This window comes from Ceratotherium simum, chromosome 5 (genome assembly GCF_057802395.1).
Source record: "Ceratotherium simum simum isolate JZ-2026a chromosome 5, ASM5780239v1, whole genome shotgun sequence".
NCBI lineage: Eukaryota > Metazoa > Chordata > Mammalia > Perissodactyla > Rhinocerotidae > Ceratotherium > Ceratotherium simum.
This window is the reverse complement of record NC_141904.1, coordinates 2,735,141-2,759,916: the sequence shown is the minus strand read 5'-3', so window position 1 is coordinate 2,759,916 and position 24,776 is coordinate 2,735,141. Positions and strand designations below refer to the sequence as shown.

The 24,776-nt window shown below is 36.7% G+C and overlaps 1 protein-coding gene across 13 annotated transcripts in view; it reads left to right on the top strand.

Moving 5' to 3' along the window:
* The window catches only part of MBNL1 (muscleblind like splicing regulator 1), a 195,347-nt gene extending 172,874 nt beyond the window's left edge, over window positions 1–22,473 (top strand). For 9 of the 13 annotated variants that reach the window (XM_014796608.2, XM_014796590.2, XM_087430375.1 and 6 more), the window contains 7 exons: window positions 3,476–3,733; window positions 4,899–4,952; window positions 5,797–5,950; window positions 12,296–12,331; window positions 13,018–13,112; window positions 16,390–16,464; window positions 19,070–22,473. In XM_014796608.2, coding sequence (XP_014652094.1) covers window positions 3,476–3,733; window positions 4,899–4,952; window positions 5,797–5,950; window positions 12,296–12,331; window positions 13,018–13,112; window positions 16,390–16,446 — 654 coding nt within the window. In that variant the 3' untranslated portion in view covers window positions 16,447–16,464; window positions 19,070–22,473. Of the gene's footprint in view, window positions 1–3,475; window positions 3,734–4,898; window positions 4,953–5,796; window positions 5,951–12,295; window positions 12,332–13,017; window positions 13,122–16,389; window positions 16,465–19,069 lie in introns of those variants that run through there. The other 4 variants (XM_087430373.1, XM_087430371.1, XM_087430374.1 and 1 more) reach the window with 4 other exon arrangements.
* Window positions 22,474–24,776: the final 2,303 nt, after the last annotated feature.

Genomic DNA, 24,776 nt, shown 5'->3' with positions numbered 1-24,776 from the left:
CTATAAAAATTACTTATATTTGTTGACCTGCTAATGCCATTTCTGCACATTTATCCTTAGAAAATGATTTTAAAAATGTCTCTAGTCACGAATATATTCTTTGCAATATTATTTGTAATATGGGAATATTGGAAATAATCTAAATGTTCTCTGCAAGAGTCACCTTATTATGCACATCTACTTGATGAAATTTGATGCAGCCATCAAAAGTGATCACTGGACAGTATTTAGTAAAATGAAAAAATGCTTGTGCTGCATTGTTGAGCAAAAACAGGTCACCCAGTAGTAGCTATACTATAATTACAACTATTTGAAAAATGTGTGCATGCAGAAGACTGGATGAGAATAGAAAAAAGAACCATAACATTGTTAGGATTTTCAAATTTAATTTTACCTTATGTATTCCAAATTCCCTGGATGGCAAATCATAAAATTTTTTATCCTGATTTGAATTCTGAGATTGTTTTTTGAAATTTTGTCAGTAAATTATAATTTGGTAATGTATTCCTACATCTAAGAGATTTCTTTAGAGGATCAGCGTAGTTTAAAGTGTTCTTGAATTTATCAGAGAAACCAGGCCAAACCATATTCAGCAGTCAAGGGCTAGATCCTGTTTTATTGATGGCGATTATTAGAGAAAAATGTGTTTTAAAAGCTTTGAGAAGTGTGTTCTGTTTGGAGAGGTACCAAATCCAGATGCACAGCGAGCTTGGCAGCTCCCCAGCCCCTCCGCCTGTAGCTCTCACCAGGGCAGGTTTTCTCAAGAGGTTTTCCGTTTCTTCTTTGTTTTTTCAAAGACAAGAATAATAGGAGAACAGCTATTTCAGTATATTTCTCCTGTTCCATTTCTCATGTCAGGAGCACCTTAGGCTGGAAAAAAATAAAAAATATGAAACAGTCAAAAATGCATATCACACAAAAGCAGTTGACTAAATTCTTTGACCCCCAGAAAAGCCTGGTTTTAGGATAAATTCTAAGCTAATTGCTAGTTATCAACTCTGCTTAAATATATTTTAGAATTCTTCCTGAATGCATCCCACAGGAGAGTAAGGAGTACACAGTTGGAATAAACGAATCCTTAATATACAAACCACACACACACGTGCATAAAGCAGTGAAGAAGGATGAGAAGGTGTCTTAGAATGACCACTTTTATGCAACCTGAATTTAAGTTCACGTGTCTGAAAATAAGAAGAACGTTGAGATGGAGAAAGAAATGAAAAGTCCAAGTCAGCCCAGCACTCAGGTTATGTTCTGAAAGAATGACACTCCAATTTCTGGCACCAGCGCTGCCATAGTTGTTTTTGGAAAACAGCAAGTCTTTGCTTTTAATAGTTGTTATAGATCCTACAAATAGACTACCTTTAGATCTTCTTTCTCGTCAACCTGGCAAAGAGTAAGACAGACTGAGAAGTAGAGTTCACTCCCCTGCTGCTAGTTTCTTTGTGAGCATATTTGAGAAAGCCAGGATTACTGAGGAGCGGACAGCAATGATGCAAGACGGCCTATTTCCTCTTGGTCGAGGCTGCATGGACACAGATTTGCTTAAACAGAAAATGAGCCTTTTTGCTTATGCCGTAGTCTAAATTTAGCATAAATTTCATATTATTCAAGAAAAGTTTTTATTCTCATTTGAGTATATCTCCCTTCCTGTCCTTTTGATGAGCCTAGTTTAGTAAGTGTTGGTTAGGGACTGAGGGCTTGTGGTCTAGAAAGCTCCACAGGGGATTCCAGTGCTCAGCCAGAGCAGATGACAGTAGCCCCGGATGACAGCGTAATCATTTTTGCTTTTCAGATTATAAACTGGTGACCTTTGTTTTCTTCTGTTCAAAAGATAAATGCAATGATTTAAAAAAATAGGGTCTTCTGTAGCTTCCTAGGCCATCTTTATATTCTTAATATGTCTCAGAGTGGCTGGCATATAGTAGTTCTTAACAGTTTTTAAGTTAAGTAAACTGAATGAGGTGATGAATGGAGTTGGCTCATTGCTGTCTATGTGGAATACAAAGCTTTAGCTTGCTTGAGGTTTCCAAATAGTCCAAGATGTCACTTGTCATATTCTTTTTAAGATGCAGCATGATGCAAATTATAGAGGCCTTTTTAGAAGGAAGCACTTTCCTCTATAATGGGATATGATTATAATGGGAAAAACACGTTGAATTAAATGTGATCATTTTCTGTACACACATCCAAGAAAACCTTTGCTTTTTAAATCGTAATAGTCTTCCCGTTTCTCTTTCTTGCTGAATTTCAAAATAAAGTGCTCTGGATCTGTATTTGTTCAATTTGTGAAAAGATATGTGAAAAATAAAAACTGTTTCCTTGAAGCAGCGTGAAGTAGGGGCATGAAATATTAAAAGGCCATTCTGTGTTTTAGATGGCCCTCTTGTGGTAAAACGTGCAAGTATCCCAGTGCAGACTGCCGGCAGCCTCCTGATACGAGCAGGCACCATGACAAACGAATGAGAAGTAATCCATTTTCACCTTTTCCCCAGGGACCCCATACAAAATTAATAGATATATAACTAATAGACAATAACAAAAACTAATCTTTTTCCATCTGCTTTATATAGCTACCAAGTGAATCTCTAATGATTAAAAAAATAGCTCTTGGAAACATTTTACTAAAAAAGTATCAAATTTTACTTTTTACACTTTTCACTTGTAAATAATTTCAGATTAGCACAAAAGTTGCAAAAATAGAACCAAGACTCCCTGGCTGTCCTTCACCCAGCTTACCTAAATATGAACAGCTTACATAATCATATCATCACTTACAAAACCAGAAAATTAGCGCTGGTGTACTGCTGTTAACCAATTTACAGACCTTCATCAAATTTCACCGGTTGTCCTCTCACCAGTATCCTTTCTCGACTCCAGGATAGTCCGGTCTGTGACAGTGTCTCAGTCTTTCTTTGTCTTTCATGACCTTGACGCTTTGGAAGAGTACTGATCTTATTTTGTAAAACATCCTGCCACTTCAGTTTGTCTGATGTTTCCTCTTGATTGAATTCAGGTTATGCATTCTCAGCGATAATGCAACTAAAGGATGCTGTGCCCTTTTTTTCAGGGTGTCATATCAATAAGTACATGATGTCATTATGTCTTATTAATGATGATATTAACTTTGATCACTTGGTTAAAGTGGTGTCTGCCAGGTTTCTTCATTGTAAAGTTATTATTTTTCCCTTGGTAATTAATAAGTATATCAACATAATTTAAATTAGATGTTTTACCATAATTAGTGTCATAAATGCCTTTTCTTTCTCATGGACCTTTCTTTCTCATGGACTGAAATGGGGTTATAATTTATATACTCAACAAGGAATTTTTCAAGTTATTTTGTGTTTTGTTTGCAAATTATCTTGCCTCATCATCTGTAGCCTTCTATCACCTGTCTTGTCCTTGAAGTTAAAATCTTCAGAAAGATTCTGCTGTCCGTGTGGACTGACCCCATGCGCTTAATGACCCGCAGGTGTGTCGAGAGTACCAGCGTGGGAATTGCAACAGAGGAGAAAACGATTGTCGGTTTGCTCATCCTGCTGACAGCACCATGATTGACACCAATGACAACACAGTCACCGTGTGTATGGATTACATCAAAGGGAGATGCTCTCGGGAAAAGTGCAAATACTTTCATCCTCCCGCACATCTGCAAGCCAAGATCAAGGCTGCCCAATACCAGGTCAACCAGGCTGCAGCGGCACAGGCTGCAGCCACTGCAGCTGCCATGGTGAGTAGAGACATCCACTCTCCTTGTTAGCAGTCAGAAAAGCAAAGTGAACAACTCTATCTGACAACAAGCTATTCATTTATTAACCTTTTTTTTTAATTTTTGCTGAAGATATGTTTGTTCAGGTATCCCAGACAATACATAATGAAGTTACCGTTCACAGAAGTGAGGGTAACTCCTCCAATGGGTCACATTGCTCCACCCTTGGCCTAACTCTGAATGCCCTGTCTTATTCTGGATAGAGGGTTTCTGAAATTTCTGCTTTGTAAAGAACACCTGTCTCCTTTTCGATTTAACGATGTTGCCATTTTCGGTCCTCTTATTTCTGTGTGCTATCTAATCAGCCATTGTTTCCCTTCGGTGTGTTTTTTTGCACATCGAGGCTCTTTTCTACATATATCTTGCTTTTAACAATAACATAATCTGGAACTTTTTAGGAGAATTGCTTCAACAAAATTCTTTTTAGAATTAGCTGCAAGATTTTGAACAGTATGCTATCTAGATTGTCTTAAATATTATTGTGGCATAAACGCACTTGTAAAACTGGAGAAGCTTGACTATGCCATTATATAGAAAGGAGAAAGACAGCAGATCTCGGGGAGTTAGAAATTGGATCATTTAGAACAGATACGAAACTATATTCTTAAGGTAAATTTTAATGGGATCTAGTAGCTGATTTTAATGAGTCCATTCTTTGTTCTTTGCTTAGCTGTTTTAATGTTGTCCTTTTTTTACGTAAATATATGACTTAATCATTAAAATAGTCATAAAAGAACACTGTGTGGCATTTCACAGCACAGTGCCATACTCGCGAGAGAGGTCTTTTCTGTGTTTGTTTATGGATACTTGAGCAAAAATACAGAAGGCAGACTCTCTCCTCCTCTCCTTTTCACTCTTTTTTTTTTCTGTTAGAGTATCTTGTTTGTAATTAACTACGAAGAGGAGTTATCCTCCCCGTAACAACTCAGTAGTGCCCTTATTGTGCATGCTTAGTCTTGTTATTCGTTGTATATGGCATTCCGATGATTTGTTTTTTTATTTGTTTTTTCTCACCTACCCAAAATGCACTGCTGCCCCCATGATGCACCTCTGCTTGCTGTTTATGTTAATGCGCTTGAACCCCACTGGCCCATTGCCATCATGTGCTCGCTGCCTGCTAATTAAGACTCAGTCGGCTGTCAAATCACTGAAGCGACCCCTCGAGGCAACCTTTGACCTGGTACTATGACCTTTCACCTTTTAGCTTGGCATGTAGCTTTATTGTAGATACAAGTTTTTTTTTTTTATCGGTTTTAAAGTATATATTCCTTTTTCTGTTATAAAGTTGTAAAGTACAATGAAAAACTGAGTGTGGTTTCCTGACAAAATTGGTGGAAAGACTGTAATATAAGTACCTGGATGGACATCGTACATGAAAGAGTCCGAAAGCCCGGCAGTCCACATTCAGTTTAACTACATTGTAGAACGTTCTAATGAAATACTTTAAGGACATTAAAAATGTATTTTTGACTGTATATTTATGTACCTGTTTGGTTAGCATGGCTTTAATGATAGAATTATTTACTTTTTAATATTTAGTGTTTAAGAAAAAAAAACTTGCATGCCCGGGGACATTGCATGTCTAGGTAGATGGGGGAGGAGCAGAGGGGGTGCGTTTTTATTTTACTGTTTCAGTCACTCTGTGCGATTAACTATTAACATGACTCATCCTTGTGGATCCTCCTGGAGCGCGCTCCGCAGCCTCTCTTCTTTGCCCACATCAGTGGCTTCTCACAGAAAGCCTGAAGCATTATGGGACTTAAAACACTTTAACACATTATAACATGCTCTTGTACTAGTGGGTTTTTTTTTTTTTTTGGACAAAAATAATGCTTCCTTTAAAGCTTTTATCTTGCCTTTTTTTTTCCTTTAATTTTTTGTCTTTTGGATTTTTTTTCCCCTCGGGTAGTTAAGTGCTCTGCTGCTTGCTCATGCTTCCTAACAATTTTAGCCTTCAACTGATTTTTCTTTTTTCTTTTTCTCTTTTTACTGGTATTTGTTTTTTATACTCGTTCACTAAACAGGGAATTCCTCAAGCTGTACTTCCCCCATTACCAAAGAGGCCTGCTCTTGAAAAAACCAACGGTGCCACCGCAGTCTTTAACACTGGTATTTTCCAGTACCAACAGGCTCTAGCCAACATGCAGTTACAGCAGCATACAGCGTTTCTCCCACCAGGTAAGGGGTCTGAGTTTGCTGATAGGTGCATCTGATGGTCCAGGTAGAGTTCTCTGGTAGAGCAGATAAGCCCCGCCCCCGTTCCTTGTCAGTCATAGATCAGGTGGAAGGTAAGGTTGTCATCAGTGGGAACTCACTGAGACATCTCATGCAGTTTTGCTTAAAACCTAAGATTTTTACCTTAATGAAAAATGGATGAAAGATCAGTGACATTTTATATATTTACTTTTGTTTGTGTAATTTGGAATTGGAATATAGTTCTCTTCTTTTTTTTCTCTTTCCTCCACACTGTTATATGTCTGTCAAGCTATTTTATGACACTTTCCTGCTGTAAGACCCTTTTGCCTTCAAATTTCATAGAGTTAATTTGAATTACATGAAATGACACTTTCAGCTTTGATTTTTTATTTTTCAGCCTTTTTGTTTTCAAGGTGGAGAATAAAAAACTGACTGTGTTCTAGAGCTCTTAAAAATGCTCTTCTTGGTACCAATCAGTACATTGCTTAAAATCATTACTGCTCCTGAGGTAATACGGAAATAGCCCTAAGTGTCCAGTGAATTTACATTTATCATTGAGTTATACATTTGTGGTTTCCGTTGATTTCAACCCAGTCACATAAACATACTCTAGAACTATCCACAAGGTTATAAAATTTAAAAACATAAGCTAATCAGTCATTTAATTACCTGGAAATTTATTATTTTTCCTCACTATTTACTTCAGAAAATACGTATTAAACTCCTGATAATCTCCTTGTATTAAATTCCTTGTAATCAACTAATCAGAGACTCTAATCCCATTTTCCTCTTTACCTCTTAACCTTTCTAAAAAAAATTACCATGGGTTCAGAGATTTATTTAATAAAATAATTTTATTTTATTAATTAAATTAATAAATTAATGACTAGGTACATATGTCAAAGATCCAGCCCCTTTAGTATACTATAAATATTGACAGTATTTATAGTGCCTTAGGTTCATAATGCCAGGAGGTAATGTGATCATTTATTTTTGAATAATAAACAAAAGAGTAAATGACATTCAAATTAGTTTTTAGTTTTTACTGCTAAGCACAACCTTTTATACAGTGCATCTTTGAAAAGTGGCCATTGATATGTAGAATATGTAGTAACAGTCAATGAACTAGAATATTCCACTAATTGAAGTAGCCTATGCCCCAGGCACCATGGATAAAATGATATTTGTACTCATGAAATAACATCTATCCAAGTTGCAGTTTGTACATTTCAGAATAAAAATGGAATCATTTTGATCTGTAGGGTATTTGTTGCATTCTGAGGGAAAAATCACATTTCTCTTATGTTTTGTAAGATTAAAACTTTCTTCTCGACATATATAGTTTTTCAGAGATTTCCAGAAATTAATCTTTTTGGTTTTGTATAAATTGCCATGCCCCTAGATTTATCTTCTCTAACAAATAATCTCTCAGTTTTTCTATAGTCAGATCACTAGACAAAGTTTCAAGGGAGTGCAGATAACTACCATAATTTCTTTGAAGAAATTAAAAATTATTTTTGTCAATATATTTCATTGAATAAAACATTACCATTAGGAATGACAGTTTTCCTATTTAAAATCTAAAAATAAAAACAAATCTAACTTCTTCCATATATTACTTAAAGAAACCTAAAATAATCTGTCTTACCAAATGGGTTTGACATTAGTTTCTCCAACAGCATTCAAATGACTAAAGACTTAAAAAAAAAAACAAAAACCAACTAAAGACTTTTCTAAATAAGCATAACCAGTAATTGCATGATGTGTGTGACCCTTATTTATGACAATAGTCTCTCCCTAGAATGGCTTTTAGTCTGTAGATAGGACAGAGGAAAAGATGCTAAATAAGGATCAAGTCAGGGAAAAAAATAAACACATTCACAAATCAGAATCACACTCTCTCTCTGTTTTAGAAACTAAGCGTTGATAATTTAAGTAAAATGTGCCACAATACATTCAAATATGCTGAAAATTTAAGATATATTTGCATTTTTATCACGAATTTTGCCTCAGAGATGTTCTATTCTTAATATTTGTAATTGATATGATGTGAAATTATTGCAATAGTAATATAAAATAACATTTATTTGTAACCCAGTTTTAAAGGTCCTAAGCCGTAGGTTAACCTGTAGGTTAATTAGTCACATAATCAGAGGTAGGGACTGCCTCCATCATTCTTTAAAACTACTTTCATTATTTGTCATCTGTGCCTGTGTGCACAAAAACTGGTCCTATGACATTAAAAGGTTAAAATAGCCCATCTTTACCTCTGCCAAACCACTTTGTCAGACAGCCAGGGAGGGAAGAAATCTAATGCAGAGAATGTAAACTCAGAGGCCTTAGGGGCCAGGAAGAAAACACCAAGTGAGGCAAGAAATAAATTAGGAGCTGGGGGTGTCGGGGAGGCCCTGGGGAGCAAGGCCCAACCTAAAGGGGACAGTCAGTGTTCAGACTTAGACTTCTGTTGCCTGGGAGGTTGTACCTGCTGTGTGCGCTGCACACCCTTTGTGGCTCCATTTACATCATAGTCTATGTGACGAGGGGTGGTTGTGTCTATGCCTCCCAGAGTTGACTGTGCAAACCTACACAACTTAATGCAGTGGCCCTGATGTCCAGTGGTGCCAGATCTTATGATTTTTTCCCAGATGTTCTGGACATTTGGATGTTTCTACATGAAATTTCTCAATTTTTAAATTTTGTCAGCTAATCCAATTTTTTAAAATACATTTTGAGAGCTACAGGAAATCCATCCTACCACAAATTCATATGTAATCTCATGTATAATACCTGGGAGAAAAGGAAGTTCATTTTCCAAAGTCTAGGTGATTCTGCGGACATACAGAAGAATTATATGATCAGAGCATTCGATCTGACTACAGTATAATCATTTGGAAGGTATATTCTGAAGGCTTTATTGGAACTGAAAAGAAAATGGAAGTCATTTATTTTTTGTAGCTTAGAGTTTTAGAGCTCTGTAGTCTGTTACTTCAGTAATAACTTCCGAGATATGTAGATCTATTTTTTTGCAATTACAGTGAAGCATAGTAGGGTACATCCCTAGAGCAGGTGACTATGTATACAGGCTAGGTTGCTGGCAAAAGATCATGGTTCAGTGGCAAGCCAGCTAGCTAGCTAAGAAGAATTACTATATACCATAACTTTTAAGAACAAAGTTGGACTTATGTGTCATCCACCCATCTATCCATCATCCATCCATGCATGCATCCTTCCATCTATCCATTTATCCATCCATCCTTCCAACCATCTGTCTATCCTTCCCTCTCTCCCTCCCTCCTTTCCTTCCTCTCTTCCTCTATCCTTCCCTGTTTTCTATTCATCCATCCATCCATCCATTCATCCACCAATCCATTCATCCATCCCTCTCTCCATCTTTCCATTCATTCAATCAACAAACCTTTATTGTATGCCACATGGTGTACAAGTATTTACACTAGGGATTGCAAACTTATGACCCACGGGCTAAATCTAGAATCCATAAATATTTGTCTAAGGATGTTTAAATAAAACAAAATGTAAATCCTTTAGAAAGGGTACCTAGTCTCCAACTCCAAGCCCCACACTCCCTATTGCCTGAGGCCAAGTTGTTTCCCACATTCTGTTCCAAAGGGCTACCTTTTATTGAGTGTTTCCTCTGTGCAGTGCTGCACTGGGTGCTCTATATACATTGTCTCATTTTTTTCTCACAACAACCCCAAAAGGTTGGCTTCAAGGGCAACAGGCAGGCAAGTCTCAGAGTTTAGAATAAAGCCTGGAATGTAGTAAGCACTGAGTTTTATTTGTTATTTCTTGAATTCAGTAGTGTAATAGAGTAGACAATGGATTGAATAGAAACAGAAATAAATTACAGGAAGCTGTTGCTTCTTTGGATATCAATTTTGGAATAATTCAATTGATTGTGAACTTTTAGTCCTAAAAGATATAAATTATTTTTGGGAGACCTTAAGTCAGCTTTATACTTCTTATCATAATATACCTAAATAGGCTTGAAGTATCACAGCCAAATTCAACCTCCAACCAAACTAACCTCCATTAGAATCTTTTCTCTCTTCTACTTCTTTCCATTCTCCTTGAAGTAATTTTAACTCTGCATACATCTCCTGTGTAAATTACCTTCCTAGTTGCTTTTCCTGCATCTTCATAAAGATCGATTAAAAATATAATTTAAGAGGTCGTGTAATTAAGATAATGCATCCCTCAGAAACACACAATTCTGCTATGCAAATATATTCATAGGGGAAATTTCAAATTGACAAATACAAATTTTGCCTTGTGCTGAAAATCGAGGAAAAAATTTTAAATTGGCTCTTTGCACGTCATTATTAGTAAATCAACCCATTTTATGTAAAAATGGATGTTATGGTCATTTCAAAAGTGATTTTTCTTTCTGGTAAGTGGGTCCTACAGCATTATGTCTTCATATTTGTGAGTTACTGCACCCTGGCTAGTATTTTCATTGCTGCCTTATGTTTATTTGCTGCAAATCCCTTTCCAAACTGTGTGCGTTGGTTATAATGGTAATGAGGAAGATAACTCAAACTAAAAGTCAAATCATGAGAGCTTTAGGGTTTTAGAGAGGTAGGAATAGGTTAACTCATTTTCAGCATGTGCAGGCTTAAGTATGCATGGGATGAAATATAGTAGACAAATTGCAGCATAATAATAATAAATTTAAAGTACAATATTTAATCCGTACAATATTTAAACTGGCTTTAATATTCCTTGAATACCACCTTATTTTTTTCATTCATTTTTTCATCCTCTCTTTCCCAGTCCTCCTGCCCTACCATTAGAGGATAATAATTTCCCAGGATCTAGACCAGGATTAAATTTTGCTTGCTCTACTGTCTCAAATTAATGTCTTTGTTATTACTGGTTTCTTTTTGTGCTTGTCTTTCACAAGTCTTTGACTCAGTAGTCGTAGCAAATGACAGAGGTCTTCAAGTGTCTTAGATAATGCCTGTCAGTGTAGTACCACTCCACCTGGGAGGATGCTTCCCTGGCTCCATCACCGAGTTTAATCACTGATCTCGTGCCCAACGTCTAATTGCAGCTCCTACAGGGATGCCAGTTAAGTATCCCGTGTTTCTCAACAGCAGCTTTGTTTGTAGGGCCATCTCTCACAAGACTCAATTGGCAGATATTTTTCTAACAAATGTTCATCCCAGATGCTGCTAGTAGTTAAATAGGATGTGCCAAGATTTAGATAGAAATATAAAATCATTTGATATTTTAAAACCTAGAAGTCTAAAATAATCTCATAGAAAGAAAAGTAGTTCTGTATGTGGGAAAGTGCCCTGTACTTGGTAAAATAAACTAGATTTTTCAATGTTTATATGTCAAAGAGAACAGGGACTACATATGTGACATTTATTTTAACATCGTGGTCGAACAATTGTGAACGTCAGTGCTAACACCCCATATGCGATGTGTGTGTCTTCATTATCTCCCATGCAGGTTTTTTATTGAAGTCTAATTAACAGTTTTTTTGTATGTGAAATTTTGTAGAATGTTTGCTATTCCGAGAAGTCCTGAGGGTCTAAACCAGCAATGAAAGCCAGTCTGTTTTCCAAGATACCTACTAAGTAAAACAACTCGAGACTTATAAGAAAGTATATCCCCTCTAAATATTTCCCTACATTTAAATTCCAAACTAGGGCAATACAGAAGTTTCACTTTCTCTTTAAGCATCATTTATTGCTTGGTATCCGCCCAAATAACGTTCCTGTATGGATGATCACAACCCCTTCATGTATGTGTGGTTGCTGCCACAGAGAACAGGGAAATAAAACCAAGGGAATGAAAATGAATGTATTGGTTTCATTACATTGTTAAGTCAGTTTTGTGCTTTGAATTATTTAGCATTTTAATAATAAAAAAATTGTCAAATTATTTATCATGTGCTCAGTATAAAGAAAATGTTAATAGATTCATATGTTAAAGTCAGAAATAGCAAAGCTGCCAGATGGCTAGTAACCAGATTAAAACAAAACAAATTACAATATTATTTTTAAAAGAATAAGCAGGTTTAAATTTTCTCCAAAATACTTTTATTTATAGGCGGCAGTTAGGAGAAAGACAATGTACCAGCACACAGTTAAACTGGCTTTGATTCTTCACTGAGACTGGTTCTAATTGATCACTGTGCTAGTGTATGATTTGATTGTGCTGACAGTTACATGCCACTGTTCCCATAATAACAATTTTTCTTCTTTGTTCAAATGAATTTCCTAATTACACGTGTGATGGGATGTTTTAATTCTTTTCCCTTTTCAAATCCACCTTCCTGTTGCAATGCATGATGGGCAGGCTCAATATTGTGCATGACACCCGCTACAAGTGTTGGTAGGTGCCAGCTTTGTTTCTTGATTATCTTAAACCTATGGTGCTCCTCACAGCCCCTCAAAATCCACTGCTCAGTTTAACGTATCTCTATTGGGCAAGTCCATTTCCCTTTACTAACACCTGTCAATTAAATGCCGTTTTCTGTTTAATTGACATGGACTCACATAAACGTTTTCTTTACACACAAGTTTCCTTCAGTCACCTTTGGTGGATTTTGATTGGACTATGAGTTCTGGTGTGTAAAAAAAAATCTATCTCATAAAAGTAATATATTGTATATTTTTATAATAGTAAATAAGAAAAAATACTTTCATTCAAACAGATAACTGTATATTTGAAGTAAATACCTGTATTTTGACTTAGATTTTGAATGTCTGACTATGAACACTATATAAAATTCTTGTTTTTGACTTAGCAAATTAAGCCTGTTTGTGTCAATTTTCTTGATTTGATGGTAACAAGCTTTTTTTCCCCTTTTTTTTCTCTTTCATCCCTCTTCCCCTTCTCTCCCTGGAATGTTGTCCTGCTTTGCGCTGTGGTTGCATGTCACTTGCTGGTGATGTTGTCCCGTCACCTGGCTTATTGCTGTGATAAATACCATGCCCGGTTATCTTCTCCATGTTGCCATGGTTTCCATATTGCTACACTCTTCTGTATGTTTGCTTATATGATTCTCCCTCCGAAAGTTCCCATGGTGCACGGTGCTACGCCAGCCACTGTGTCCGCAGCAACAACGTCTGCCACAAGTGTTCCCTTCGCTGCAACAGCCACAGCCAACCAGGTTTGCTAATTTACAGCTTTGTTTCTTAAAGACCAACTCTAATAGGGCTCAAGCCAACAGCCCTTACACACGTGGATTTCCCGCCGAGGTCGGTGGGAACCGCGTGTCCGTGAGGGCTGTCAAGGGTGCTTTAATAGCATGGGGTTCAAAGATGCCTCTTGTTGGCCTACACATTCTCTCTATGATGAGCAGCAGAATGCTTTTATGCCATTTATCAGTGCTCAAGAATTGTCGCAACTCCATTTCTGAAGCTACTAAAATGATATTTACACAAGCAATTCTCATTTGGTCTCAACCAATACTGCAGGTGTTTTGACCAGTCAAAAATGTAGGTAATTTTATGGTTTTTATTATAATAAACATTTGGTATATACAATTTCTCTGTTCTTGCCTAAATTCTTAATTAAAAGCAAAGTATTTAAATGTGTTAAATATGCCACAAATGACCACTCTTGTAAATAGAGTTTGTTATAAATTCATTCTAGTTTTGCTTCTTTGATAAGCAGATTGCATATTCAAAATAAGTTAAATTTGTGTCAAAGTTTTGATTCTCAATGCTTTAAGTGGAAAAAAAAAATCCTGTGTTCTTGTTTCTAAAATTATCCAGCATATATGTGGGAGAGTTATAAAGAAAAAAAAAAAAAGACATCAAATATGGAAAATTGAGCCATTCTGTGTTCCATGCAACTTTATGGAGTAACAATTACACAGGATACTTTTAAGTAAAAGGAATCTGTTTCAGAAATTTAAATTTTATGATGTACAAGAGGGACTATCTAAAATAAAATGAATATTAAAATATTTAATATTTAAAAATTGACGTTGATTCAACCAGCATTTTCTTTTCTTTCCTTTTTTTTTTTTGTGAGGAAGATCAGCCCTGAGCTAACATCCATGCTAATCCTCCTCTTTTTGCTGAGGAAGACCGGCTCTGAGCTAACATCTATTGCCAATCCTCCTCCTTTTTTTTCCCCCAAAGCCCCGGTAGATAGTTGTATGTCATAGTTGCACATCTTGCTAGTTGCTGTATGTGGGACGCGGCCTCCGCATGGCCGGAGAAGCGGTGCGGCGGTGCGTGCCCGGGATCCAAACCCGGGCCGCCAGTAGTGGAGCACATGCACTTAACCGCTAAGCCACGGGGCTGGCCCTCAACCAGCATTTTCTGATTCTATTTAAAATTGTGTTCTAGAAAATACTGGTTGCCTCAAAGTCAAACTTATGTAAAGTAGGTTTCAGCTTGAATATATAGATATGTTTTTTATGAAAGCAAATTTCAATAGGGTTAATAGCATATAAAAAAATTTAGAACCAAATCAAATTTCAAATAACCCACAGGCTAAGGTTAAAAGTAGCCAAATGAATCTCAAAGAGCCAGTATCAACATGTCACCCCTTGGGAAGAGAAGACCAATTAAGCGTCGTCTGAATTTGTAGTTATGGCTACGAGAAGTAGCCACCCTTGTTTCTACAATACACCATGTACTGTTGAAGAAGAATTGTAAGCTATTAGTGTAGCCATTAAAAACTTTCAAAAGCAGCATGCCAAATGGATGCGTTTTAAAGTTTCAGACAGGCTTTAAACATTTCTTGGCAAAGAATCAGTAGTTTTTCCAAAGCTTGTCAAAATAGCCCTCGATTTATGCTAACACATCAGACTCATTTACAAGAATGCTAGCTTGTGCATATGTGGCATGATAGTAAGTAATCTATGGCAGAAATTTCTTAATGGATTCAATGCAGCCCATTTATGGTGCAGATCAATGATGCTGAACTCTCTTGTGTGTACCACGTATGACTGTAGAATTGCTGGTGTAAGCAGAACTATAGCAAAGCAAATTTCAACGTGCCCTTGGCCACTTGGGTTGTAGGGGACACTTTACTTTTTGCATTGTGCTGTGACCATTTCATGCATAATCTTGGGTCTTCATACTGTTTTACAACCAAAAGAAAGAAAACGGAATGGATATATATATACACACATATATTATATCTGCATATACATGCATATGTATATGCCTACAGTACATTAGCAATGCTGGAACTAGCTGATGCCACAAAATGCAGCCTGCATGCATGCAGAAGTTTATAGCTGGCCCTTCATCTGCATCGAGTGGTGTTGAAGGTCCTTGGTATGTTTCGACAGCCCCATCCTTGATGCTTCTACACTGTTGGGTGCAACATCCTGTCCTGCAGCAGCAGGAAAAATGGTATGAGAAGCTTCATTATGCTTGGAGCACGTTTTCGTGCCATTTGCCAATGCTGTAAAATTGTGTAAAGATGTCAGCTGAGAAATGGAAATAAAATAGAGACATATTAATTTACACTCCAGACCGAGGATTGTGATACGCTGAATTAGTCTAGGACACCTAAATTGAAACGACGACGACACAATGCCTTCATGGTTGTGATTTCACTATTCTCCCATCAACCTTGCTGAAATGGGATTAGCGCATTTTGTAGATGAAGAAACTTAAGAGTAATTAAGCGCTTTGCTCGAGGTTACACAGCGAGGGAGAGGATCACTAGTTCGAAAACCATGCTTTCAGTCCTCCTATGGGCTTCCTCCGTTGTGCTGCCTCTCCCAGGGTAGCAGCCGTCATTCCGGGTGGGAGGAGAATCAGGCTACAAGTCGGAAGTTCTTGGCTTTGGGGACTATTGAAATAAGTCACCTCTCTATGGGTTTCTTATTGTATTTTCTCTCACGTTTTTAAATTCTCTTGCCCATTTAAAAGACAATAAAATGTGCAATCAGGATTCAGAAATATGTTCTGAAGTAAACTTATGCTCTTATCTGGTTCTTTTGAAATACTCCTTTGTAATTCTTACCTGCTATTTTTAATTTGGAAAACAAGTTAGACACCATCATAAGTTGAAGGAAAATGTTAGAAATTGGTTGCACAAAAATAGGCAAGACCTTTGCTACTTTGATTCTGAATTGCTGAATAACTGAAACCATAGGGGTGTGTGTGTGTGTGTAGGCCAACAAAAAGGGCTTCTTTCAATTACTGCTCTGCATGAATTTTTGATAGTTTTACTTCTCTTACTTCCTAAAAACTGATAACATTTATAGAATAGTATTTAACACAAAGATTTTAAAAAATGAGTTGCTACTTTGGCCTTAAGTTTACATTAACTTACTGTTGTGTTGACCAGATAAGGACTATCACCTCACAGCTGAATTTCACTTTTCTTAAAAATTTTAATATTAAAGTGTTTTCATCTCTTGGTTGTTGGCTTGCTTGCATGGATCATTCATTAAATAATTTTTTATTTGCTAGATACCCATAATATCTGCCGAACATCTGACTAGCCACAAGTATGTTACCCAGATGTAGAATTTTCATCACTAAACAGTAAGTTTGTTATGTAATATATAGTGTCTATTCGTGGTGTTTTTTTTAAATAATAATTTTGTAATGCACTTAAGAAAATTTTGCAAAATTTTGGCAAAAATATTTGTATAGAGTTCACATTTTTATCTTAGATGGGTTATGAGGAATTTTATATAAATTTATGATAAATATGTTAATATCACTTAAATTTACATAGTACTTAGGGAAAAAGAAATTTTGTTTTCTCTTCATATTAGAAATAAACACAAGCATGAAGAAAAAATATGACTGAAAACTACCTAGAAGGTGTTGATCAGGGATTGGCAAACTTTTTCTTAACAGACCAGATAGCAAATATTTTTGGCTGTGTGGGCCACATGATTGTAGCTACTCAACTCTGCCCTTATAGCATGAAAGCATTGGAGACAATATGTAAATGAAGGGGTGTGGCTGTGTGCCAATAAAACTTTATTTACAAAAATAGGCAGCAGGCCAAATTTGGCTCACAGGCAGTAGTTTGCTGATCCCTGGTGAAGATCATCATTTATTTTATTTTTTAATTTTTTTGCTAAATCGCGAATGAGAATATGTCCCCACCTTACCCCATGCTTTACCACACACAGCATCATTAGAATGTAAAGAGTCTGACTTTAAATAAATATATACACACCCTCATGTCTATGCACACACACACATCTATGTCTCCAGATGAGCTTTAGGTACTTCATGATGGTCACCGTGGAGGATCACATAATTCTGAAAATGTTGCCATTGCTCAAAAATGGTTTGAAAGTCTTGTGGTTTGCCTTCAGACACATTGACTTAGGTATTTGCAAAGGTGGCCATTTTTCATCCTTAGAGGATATGTTTTATTCAATATGCATGCATTCGGGTTAACATATGTGCTCAGAAGTATATTAGGTACTTATTTTTATACTTTATATATATAATATATATAATTTAATATGTTTAAAATAACATTTAAAACTGAACCTGGCAAATAAGGAGGGCGATCATTCTTTGTTGCTTCCCTGCATTCATTTATTTCTTCATGAAGACAGTTAAAAATGATTTTTTAGTGCTACTGTGTGTGTTAGTTACCATGTCAATGAGATAAAGATGAATAGACAATGAGATGAAGATGTAAATTTCAGCACACTATATTAAAATTAGAGAAGTTTGAACAAATTTCTTTTGGAGCAAAGATGAAGGACAAACTTTTCCCAACAGAATCAGAGAATTAGTGAGTTTGGACAAGGGGGGTTGTTCTAGAGAGGAGGGAGGAGTGAGGGCCTCATAGAAGAAGGGACAGTATGTCGAGTCAGGAGGTGGTGGCAGAGCACCTGCCAGAGGCCTTGTGATGCATCCACAGCAGGAGCTGGACAGAGTGGAGCGCTGCAGGAGGAGAGGACAGCTGGAATTTGAGAGCCATGTAAGAAAGAAACGATAGACTCGATCTGCGAAGTGCTGTCAAAGACACACTGCAATCATGAGTTAAATCAGTGACACTGATTTTTGTCTATTTTGTAAGCTCTCTCAATGCAGTTCTGATAGTGAGGTTCATTATCTGAAAAATCTCCACATTTTTGAATAAGCACATTGCTTCATAGCATGTAGGTTTGGAAGAAGAGTATCCCTTTTGACGTGTTTAAAAAAAATCTGTTTCAAGCTTTGATGATCAATTGGGTATATTTGGTATGTATACAAGTAACTATGTTCTGTTTCCTAGCAGCAATCCAGGTTGAAAAAAAGACCAAATGGCCATAAGCCCATCAATAGCAAACCAGCGAGTTTGTCTGTATTGAAGCTTAGGCTCTTCATGTTCTGTTTAACAAATGCTTGCTCATTTTCGTGAGGAGTTGCAATATTTAAACAGATTTTTGATGCAGCAAAATGGTGATTTCTTTCCATCTCAAGATTGTATTTATTCTAAAGCATTCTTTTAATATGTAAAGATCCTCTGATGAGAACAAATTTCCTGTAAAAACTAGAACTATTAATTCACAAGCACATTGTAGTATCCATTCAACCTTAATTCCTCAGGAGCATAAGGAACCATTTTTATTTTTCTTGGCTTTAGGGAAAAAAAAAAACCCTAACTTAAATTATCCAAAACAATCACTTAAAGTGTCATTCTTTTTTTTCCCCAAAGGCATACTATCCTAATCAAGCAGCCAAATATAGTGAATCATGTTTAAAAGGACTTATTGTTGCATGGATTTTAGTTTTATAGGCCAGATCATTACTCTGGAAAGCCGCTAAACTTTAGAAGAGAAGAAAGTGAGTTTAAATTCTGCCCCACGACGATGGTGCCGAAGAAGGCCGTGCTATATTGTGACCCTAGGATCTGCACGTGGGTTCTGTGCTGTTCGCTTAGTATTGGATGATATTTGAGCAGAGTCTACAATTTTATTAAGCTGTGCATGTGATTTCGTTCTCATAGAGATAATAACTAATTTGGATCCATTGGTACTTGTGAAGGGTTTTTGGTTTTGTAGGAAGATATGGTAACATACGTGTGCTTACACTTTAAATCAAGAAATACAATTTTCGTATTGAATGTGTATTGGAAACTCTTTTTAGATATTGTCTGTTTTAACAAGGATTATCTCTTTTTCCTTTGTAGATCATACTAAAGAGGAAAAGACAGTGTGCTTGGTTAGAGTAAAGGACGAGGTCATTAGCCATATTGTATATACCGTCAAGCAACACACATACAAGCCCCTCAGCCACGAGACATCCCCATATTGCATGTTAACCAGAAGACAAGACAACACGGAGCCCACTGCACACTGTTGCCTATACACTTTGTACATTTAATTGATATTTGTGCTGAGGTGATATTCCTGTCTACAAGAACAGCATTGTCTTTCTTTTCTAGCACAGAGTTATGCATTAAGATATGCATACCTAATTAGTTTCCTATATATTCATGCCATCTTGAAAAGACAGACTATGGTGTAACCATGACTCTATTATGTATTGGTACGTCTGTAGACCAAGATATAATTTTTTAAAAATAAGTTTATTTCTTTCAAGGTTTACAAATAACAAAGGTGCACCTTGTATTTAAAATTGCCATTATAGATGAGAGCGTGCATGCACAGTCATTTTTGTTTAAGAGTAATATTTTTAATGTAATAGATTTTAAGATGTGGTGAGGGAGGGATCTGACAGAGATGAATGTGCCAAGCAAAACCACAACTGTGTATCTTTTAAAGCACATCATGGCTTTAAGTACCATGTTGTTAAGGATTCTCATGAAGTGCCATAGACTGTACATCAAATTAGAGTATTATTTCTTCAGTGTTATTGTTTTCAGAGCCACATTTTGTTGCTTATTCGCTAGTACTAATCAGTCAAAGGGCACCATTCTTTTTTTTTTTTTTTTTGAAACCAAAGCTGTCTCAGAAATGGCCAATTTAACTTTACAGTAACAATAGACAGCACAACACCGACTCTCTCGAGACAGATAAACTCACACATACTGGAGATATATATAATAGATATATATATAAAATTATTTTAATGCATTGTAGTGTAATATTTATGCATACTATACTGTATAACATGTTATTCAAAAGGGATATGCCATTTCTGAGACACGATAACAAAAAAAATGAGGAAATTATTTTGCTTCTATTTATAGCTCTGTCAAAAGTCAAAAGACTATAAATGCTTTGCAAAAATGGTTTCACATTTGCTTAAATGCTTCATCACAGTCACATTTAAAATAGTGACTCTAAACAAAGAAGAAAGCAGCACTGTCATCAGATGCATGATAAACCAAAACATGAAAATGGGAAATGTTTAATTAACCTAGTGATCGGGTGGGTTAAGTACATGGGTGAATTTTATATGTGATTTGTTTTGTTTTGTTTTGTTCAGATTAACTGCTTATAGCCTTAGAAAGCCTTTTACAAAATTAAAAAAAAAATAGATGTGCATTCAGTTTTTAAGAATGGATTCATCCAAAGGAATTCCTTTTCTGTGGTTTGGATGTCGCAGCTAGTAAAGGGTATTTTTGCTCTGTTCAGCGGTTCTAAAAATTGCTGAAGTCGGGGCCAGGTCACTGGTAGTCACAGTGTGGAATGGGAGAAGCGAAGGTTCAGTTATAGAACCGTCCATACTCCCAAGTTTACCGCAAGTTTTTATGCTTGAGAGAGATGCTTTCTAATATAAGACTGATGTGTTGATCTCACCGATTGTACTGTACATCTATTAAAGCCTTAGATTATTACATTACGGGTTGGAACCCATACCAATGTAATTTCAATCGTGTTTAAGAGAGTAATGGTGACTTCACATGTTATTGTAGTTAGTTACATTATAGAATATTACTTATTTTTCTTGTTAAAATGTAGTTTTTCATTTCCTACATTTATTAGATTTCATTTTCTATTAACAATTGAATACCATTTCAGTTTATAGACTCTTGTTTTATTAGATTTTACCGATGAATTTTTCAAAACACACAAAAAAATTAAAGTAGTTTTTCCTTCATAACATACTCAGTTTTGATTACATGTAGTGTCATATGAATATTCGTATTATTGTTAACTAAATGATTTATATTTTACTGATTTAATATTAAAGTGTAAGAATGTCAGTCATTGTTAGTTCTTGTCTAGTTTTCATTAAAAGAACAAAGATCTTTTCTATGGATATCTTATAAATATATAATCATTGCTAAGTAAGAAGTTAAGTTGTTGCTATGGCAACAATCCTGGCAGACAATTGAGTAATATTTTGATGATTTATTTTGTTTGTAATTAGTTATTATAAGAAGATCTAGATCCTAGATATTAGAATAAAATTTATTTTCTACTGTATCCATTTCAAATGTTAAAGTATTGTTTAATATTTTTGAAATCCCTGAATATCAGGCCTTGTTATAAATAAGCTGCATAATCAATAAATAGAACAAGGGACTTTTTGTTGATAATCCAAATACTCAAGGTTTACGTAATGAGAATTCTAGCGTGTGTGCAAACTCTTGAGGGTTGATTATGCTGCAATTTAGCATGTGGAACGTCTAGAGAGAAGGTTGACTTTTTGCACTTCTGTATATAGTCAAAAGAGAGAAACCTGTATAATAGTAAGATCTTATTTTGAATAAAAACGTCTATAATTACAAGGAGTTTTGTTAAGGCTAATAAAATGACAGACTGAGCAAAATTGCTTACAAAAGTGGCACAGAGTTAGCACTCCAAACCCCTTCAAACATGTCGCTTTGCTTTTTGTGGACAGCTTGTAGTTTGCCAGGATTTTTTCAGCTGGAAAGATATGCCATCCTTCCAAGATCTCATGACTGACAAAAACCCCATTGGGCCAACTCTGCCTGAAGATCATTACCAAAAATAGCAGGTACTTCAACCATTAAGGTGAAATCATGGATTAAATATTCCTTACATTTTTCAAAACTACTGCATGTTTAAAACTTCAACAAAGAAAAAAAAAGAGAGAAAGAACTATACTAAGGACATATACTATTCAAATCAGTTTCTGCCAATTTCAGTGGTCTGTTGTTCACACACACACACAAATCTTCAAAACAAGTATTGACTTTCACAAAATTTAAACCATGAACAGGCAAGCCAAACAGCACACGGTAGCTATAGTTGTTATGTGATTGTTTTTTAATTGCTGTAGGATCCTGTTCTTTCAGCAGGTGAAAAAATGAAACAGTTCAAATTTCACGGTTTTAATTTTCAACTCAGAAGCACTCAAAGCAGCAAATATGATAATAGGCACTTGTGGTATGAATTAGTGTAGCCAGCCTTGCTCCAGCTGGTTACAATATTGCACTTCTCAGCAACCCACGGCTTTCATCTGCTGAAAGGACAGATGTGCTTGGTTTTACTATTATGTAATCACAACTTACTTTCTGCTTGTAGTTGCTTAAAATTATGTATTTTGTCTTGGGCTGCAATTTGTTTTATGCTTATTTTATTATTACTGCAGTAGTTGACTTTGCTGTATGGAAAAATAAAGTGAAATTGCCCTAATAAAACTTCTCTTTCTTAAGTATATTTGTGTATCTGAGATTGAAGACTAAATTATTTTTGCGCATTTCAAGTATTCATGCATGTCTGTCTTTATGAACATATTGGTATGAAAATTCACGATCCGATTTTACCTGATTGCAAAGAAGGTGTTCACTGTCTTTCTCACAAACTATCCTTTCATACCGAGAGTAAGAATCTGAATCATGATGTATTGCCATCCTATGCCCAGTGTTTTCTGAAAAATCTTGCCCTCCCCTCCCCTGCCATGGTAAGTGCTGTTTGATATTATTTTAGGTGTAGGGCAGGAAAACTATAAGAAAAAAAAATTCTCTTATGAATTCTAGATCCCTGTCTTTCTAGTATGGAAATTTTATTTGCCTGACTGCCCTGGGAGACTAGCACTGGAAATCAGGCAATCCAAGAGAATATTTCAATAATGAAATAATGATAACTCTTGATTCAGAGGAATAGCAGAGTTTACACACACACACAGCTGAGCCAGGCCGTGACATAACTCACTCTTGAGTATGTGTGTGTGTGTGTGTGAATTTTTTAAACGGTGAATTAAAAATTAGGTTGAAGTGAAGCCTCATACCCCATGTGGCCTTGCATGTTGCAATTTCCACCGATGGCCAGTGAAAGCCCAAGTTTCCAGTAGGAAGATATTTTCTCATTTGATCAGTTAGTGCTACTTTATGTGACTGTGCCACTTGGTATTTGGTCAAAGGCTGCAAATTCCCCTTTATAGGTCATGCTTTTTTTCCTAAACCTTATTGCAATACAAATAAGTGCATTTTTTGTAATTAATACAATTCTGTTACTGGTTGAGGTCTACAGAACATGTCTGTTGTTCTCAGTGGAGCCGACTATTCGACGTGCTCCTTGTTAAAAAGAGAGTCACTGCCATGGAGATGATTCACAACCCTTTTGAGTAACATCAAAACATCTGGCTCTCTCCAATTAGTGATAGTATTTTGGATATCTTTTAATGGAAAAAAAATGACAGTAACAAAAAGCCATTGTAACATTTTCAGTACTTTAAGTGGAACTGTATTTTATTAGTCACAACAGCATATCCATGCATCTGAAAAATGGTGTTTGAGATATTTTTCTCAAACAATCCTTCTCCAGACAATCCTTATTGTTCAGAAGGTGTTGTTGCCACAGGGACCAGTAGGGGTCCTCAGCTCACAGGATGGGACATTGAGAAGTCAGTTCCCTTTTGTCTCATTTGGGGAATAAAATCATTTGCTAGAGCTATTATTTCATTGCAGAGCCTTGGTGCTCACGGAATTTACACTTTGGAATGACCCAGAAGGTCAGTGACATGGAGCGATCTATAATTTTACTGAGGCACAATTTTGAATAGTAGCTTCTTTTCTTTCTTTTTTCTTTTTGTGAGGAAGATCAGCCCTGTGCTAACATCTGCTAATCCTCCTCCTTTTTTGCCGAGGAAGACTGGCCCTGGGCTAGCATCCGTGCCCATCTTCCTCCACTTTATATGGGACGCTGCCACAGCATGGCTTGCCAAGAGGTGCGTTGGTGCATCCCGGGGATCCGAACCCGGGAACTCCGGGCCGCCAGCGGCAGAGCACGCACGCTTAACCGCTTGTGCCACGGGGCCGGTCCCAGAATAGTAGCTACTTTTCTACGGGAAATAGTCACTTAACATGTAAGTGAGCCTGTGGGACGCTCAGCAACAAGATTTTGTGATTTTTCTGCTTGTTTTACTCCACTCTCGCATGAGGCTGAGGCTCTCACTTCGTTTGAGGTACTCTATGTTCTGGAGAAAATATTATGTTATTGTTCAAGAATTTGGAAACTTTTGAAAGCCTAGAACATATCTACTTTAAATGTTCAAAGTCGACTGTATTAACATCATGAAAAGGTCCAAAAATGTGAAACTTAGAGACTTAAATGTCAAGGGATTTGTTGTGAGTTCTCTTGATCTGTCGGGACAGCAGTGGCCGGCCTCCAGCACACCACTCCTACTGTATTGGTCCAGCCAACCCTAGAGGGGCCTTGGCACCAGCAGCGCTTGGGGTGGGTGGTGAATCTGCAGCTACCCTGGGATTGTGTGTTTGTGAGACTTGGGGGGTCCCATGTGCTCTGAACCCCAGACCAGCAGAATCCGGATGTGTGCCGGGGCCGACCTGGGCCTGGCGCTCAGGGCTCGCCTTCCTCAAGCCCCGCTGCCCGACTTCCTCAGAGTTGTCTGCTCTTGCCCGGACATGGGTCAGCCTCGGCCATCCTCAGCTGCCCTGTCCTACCCGCCCCTCCAGGGACTGCGGCCACCAAGGGCGCAGGGCCTACCCCTTTTTGTCC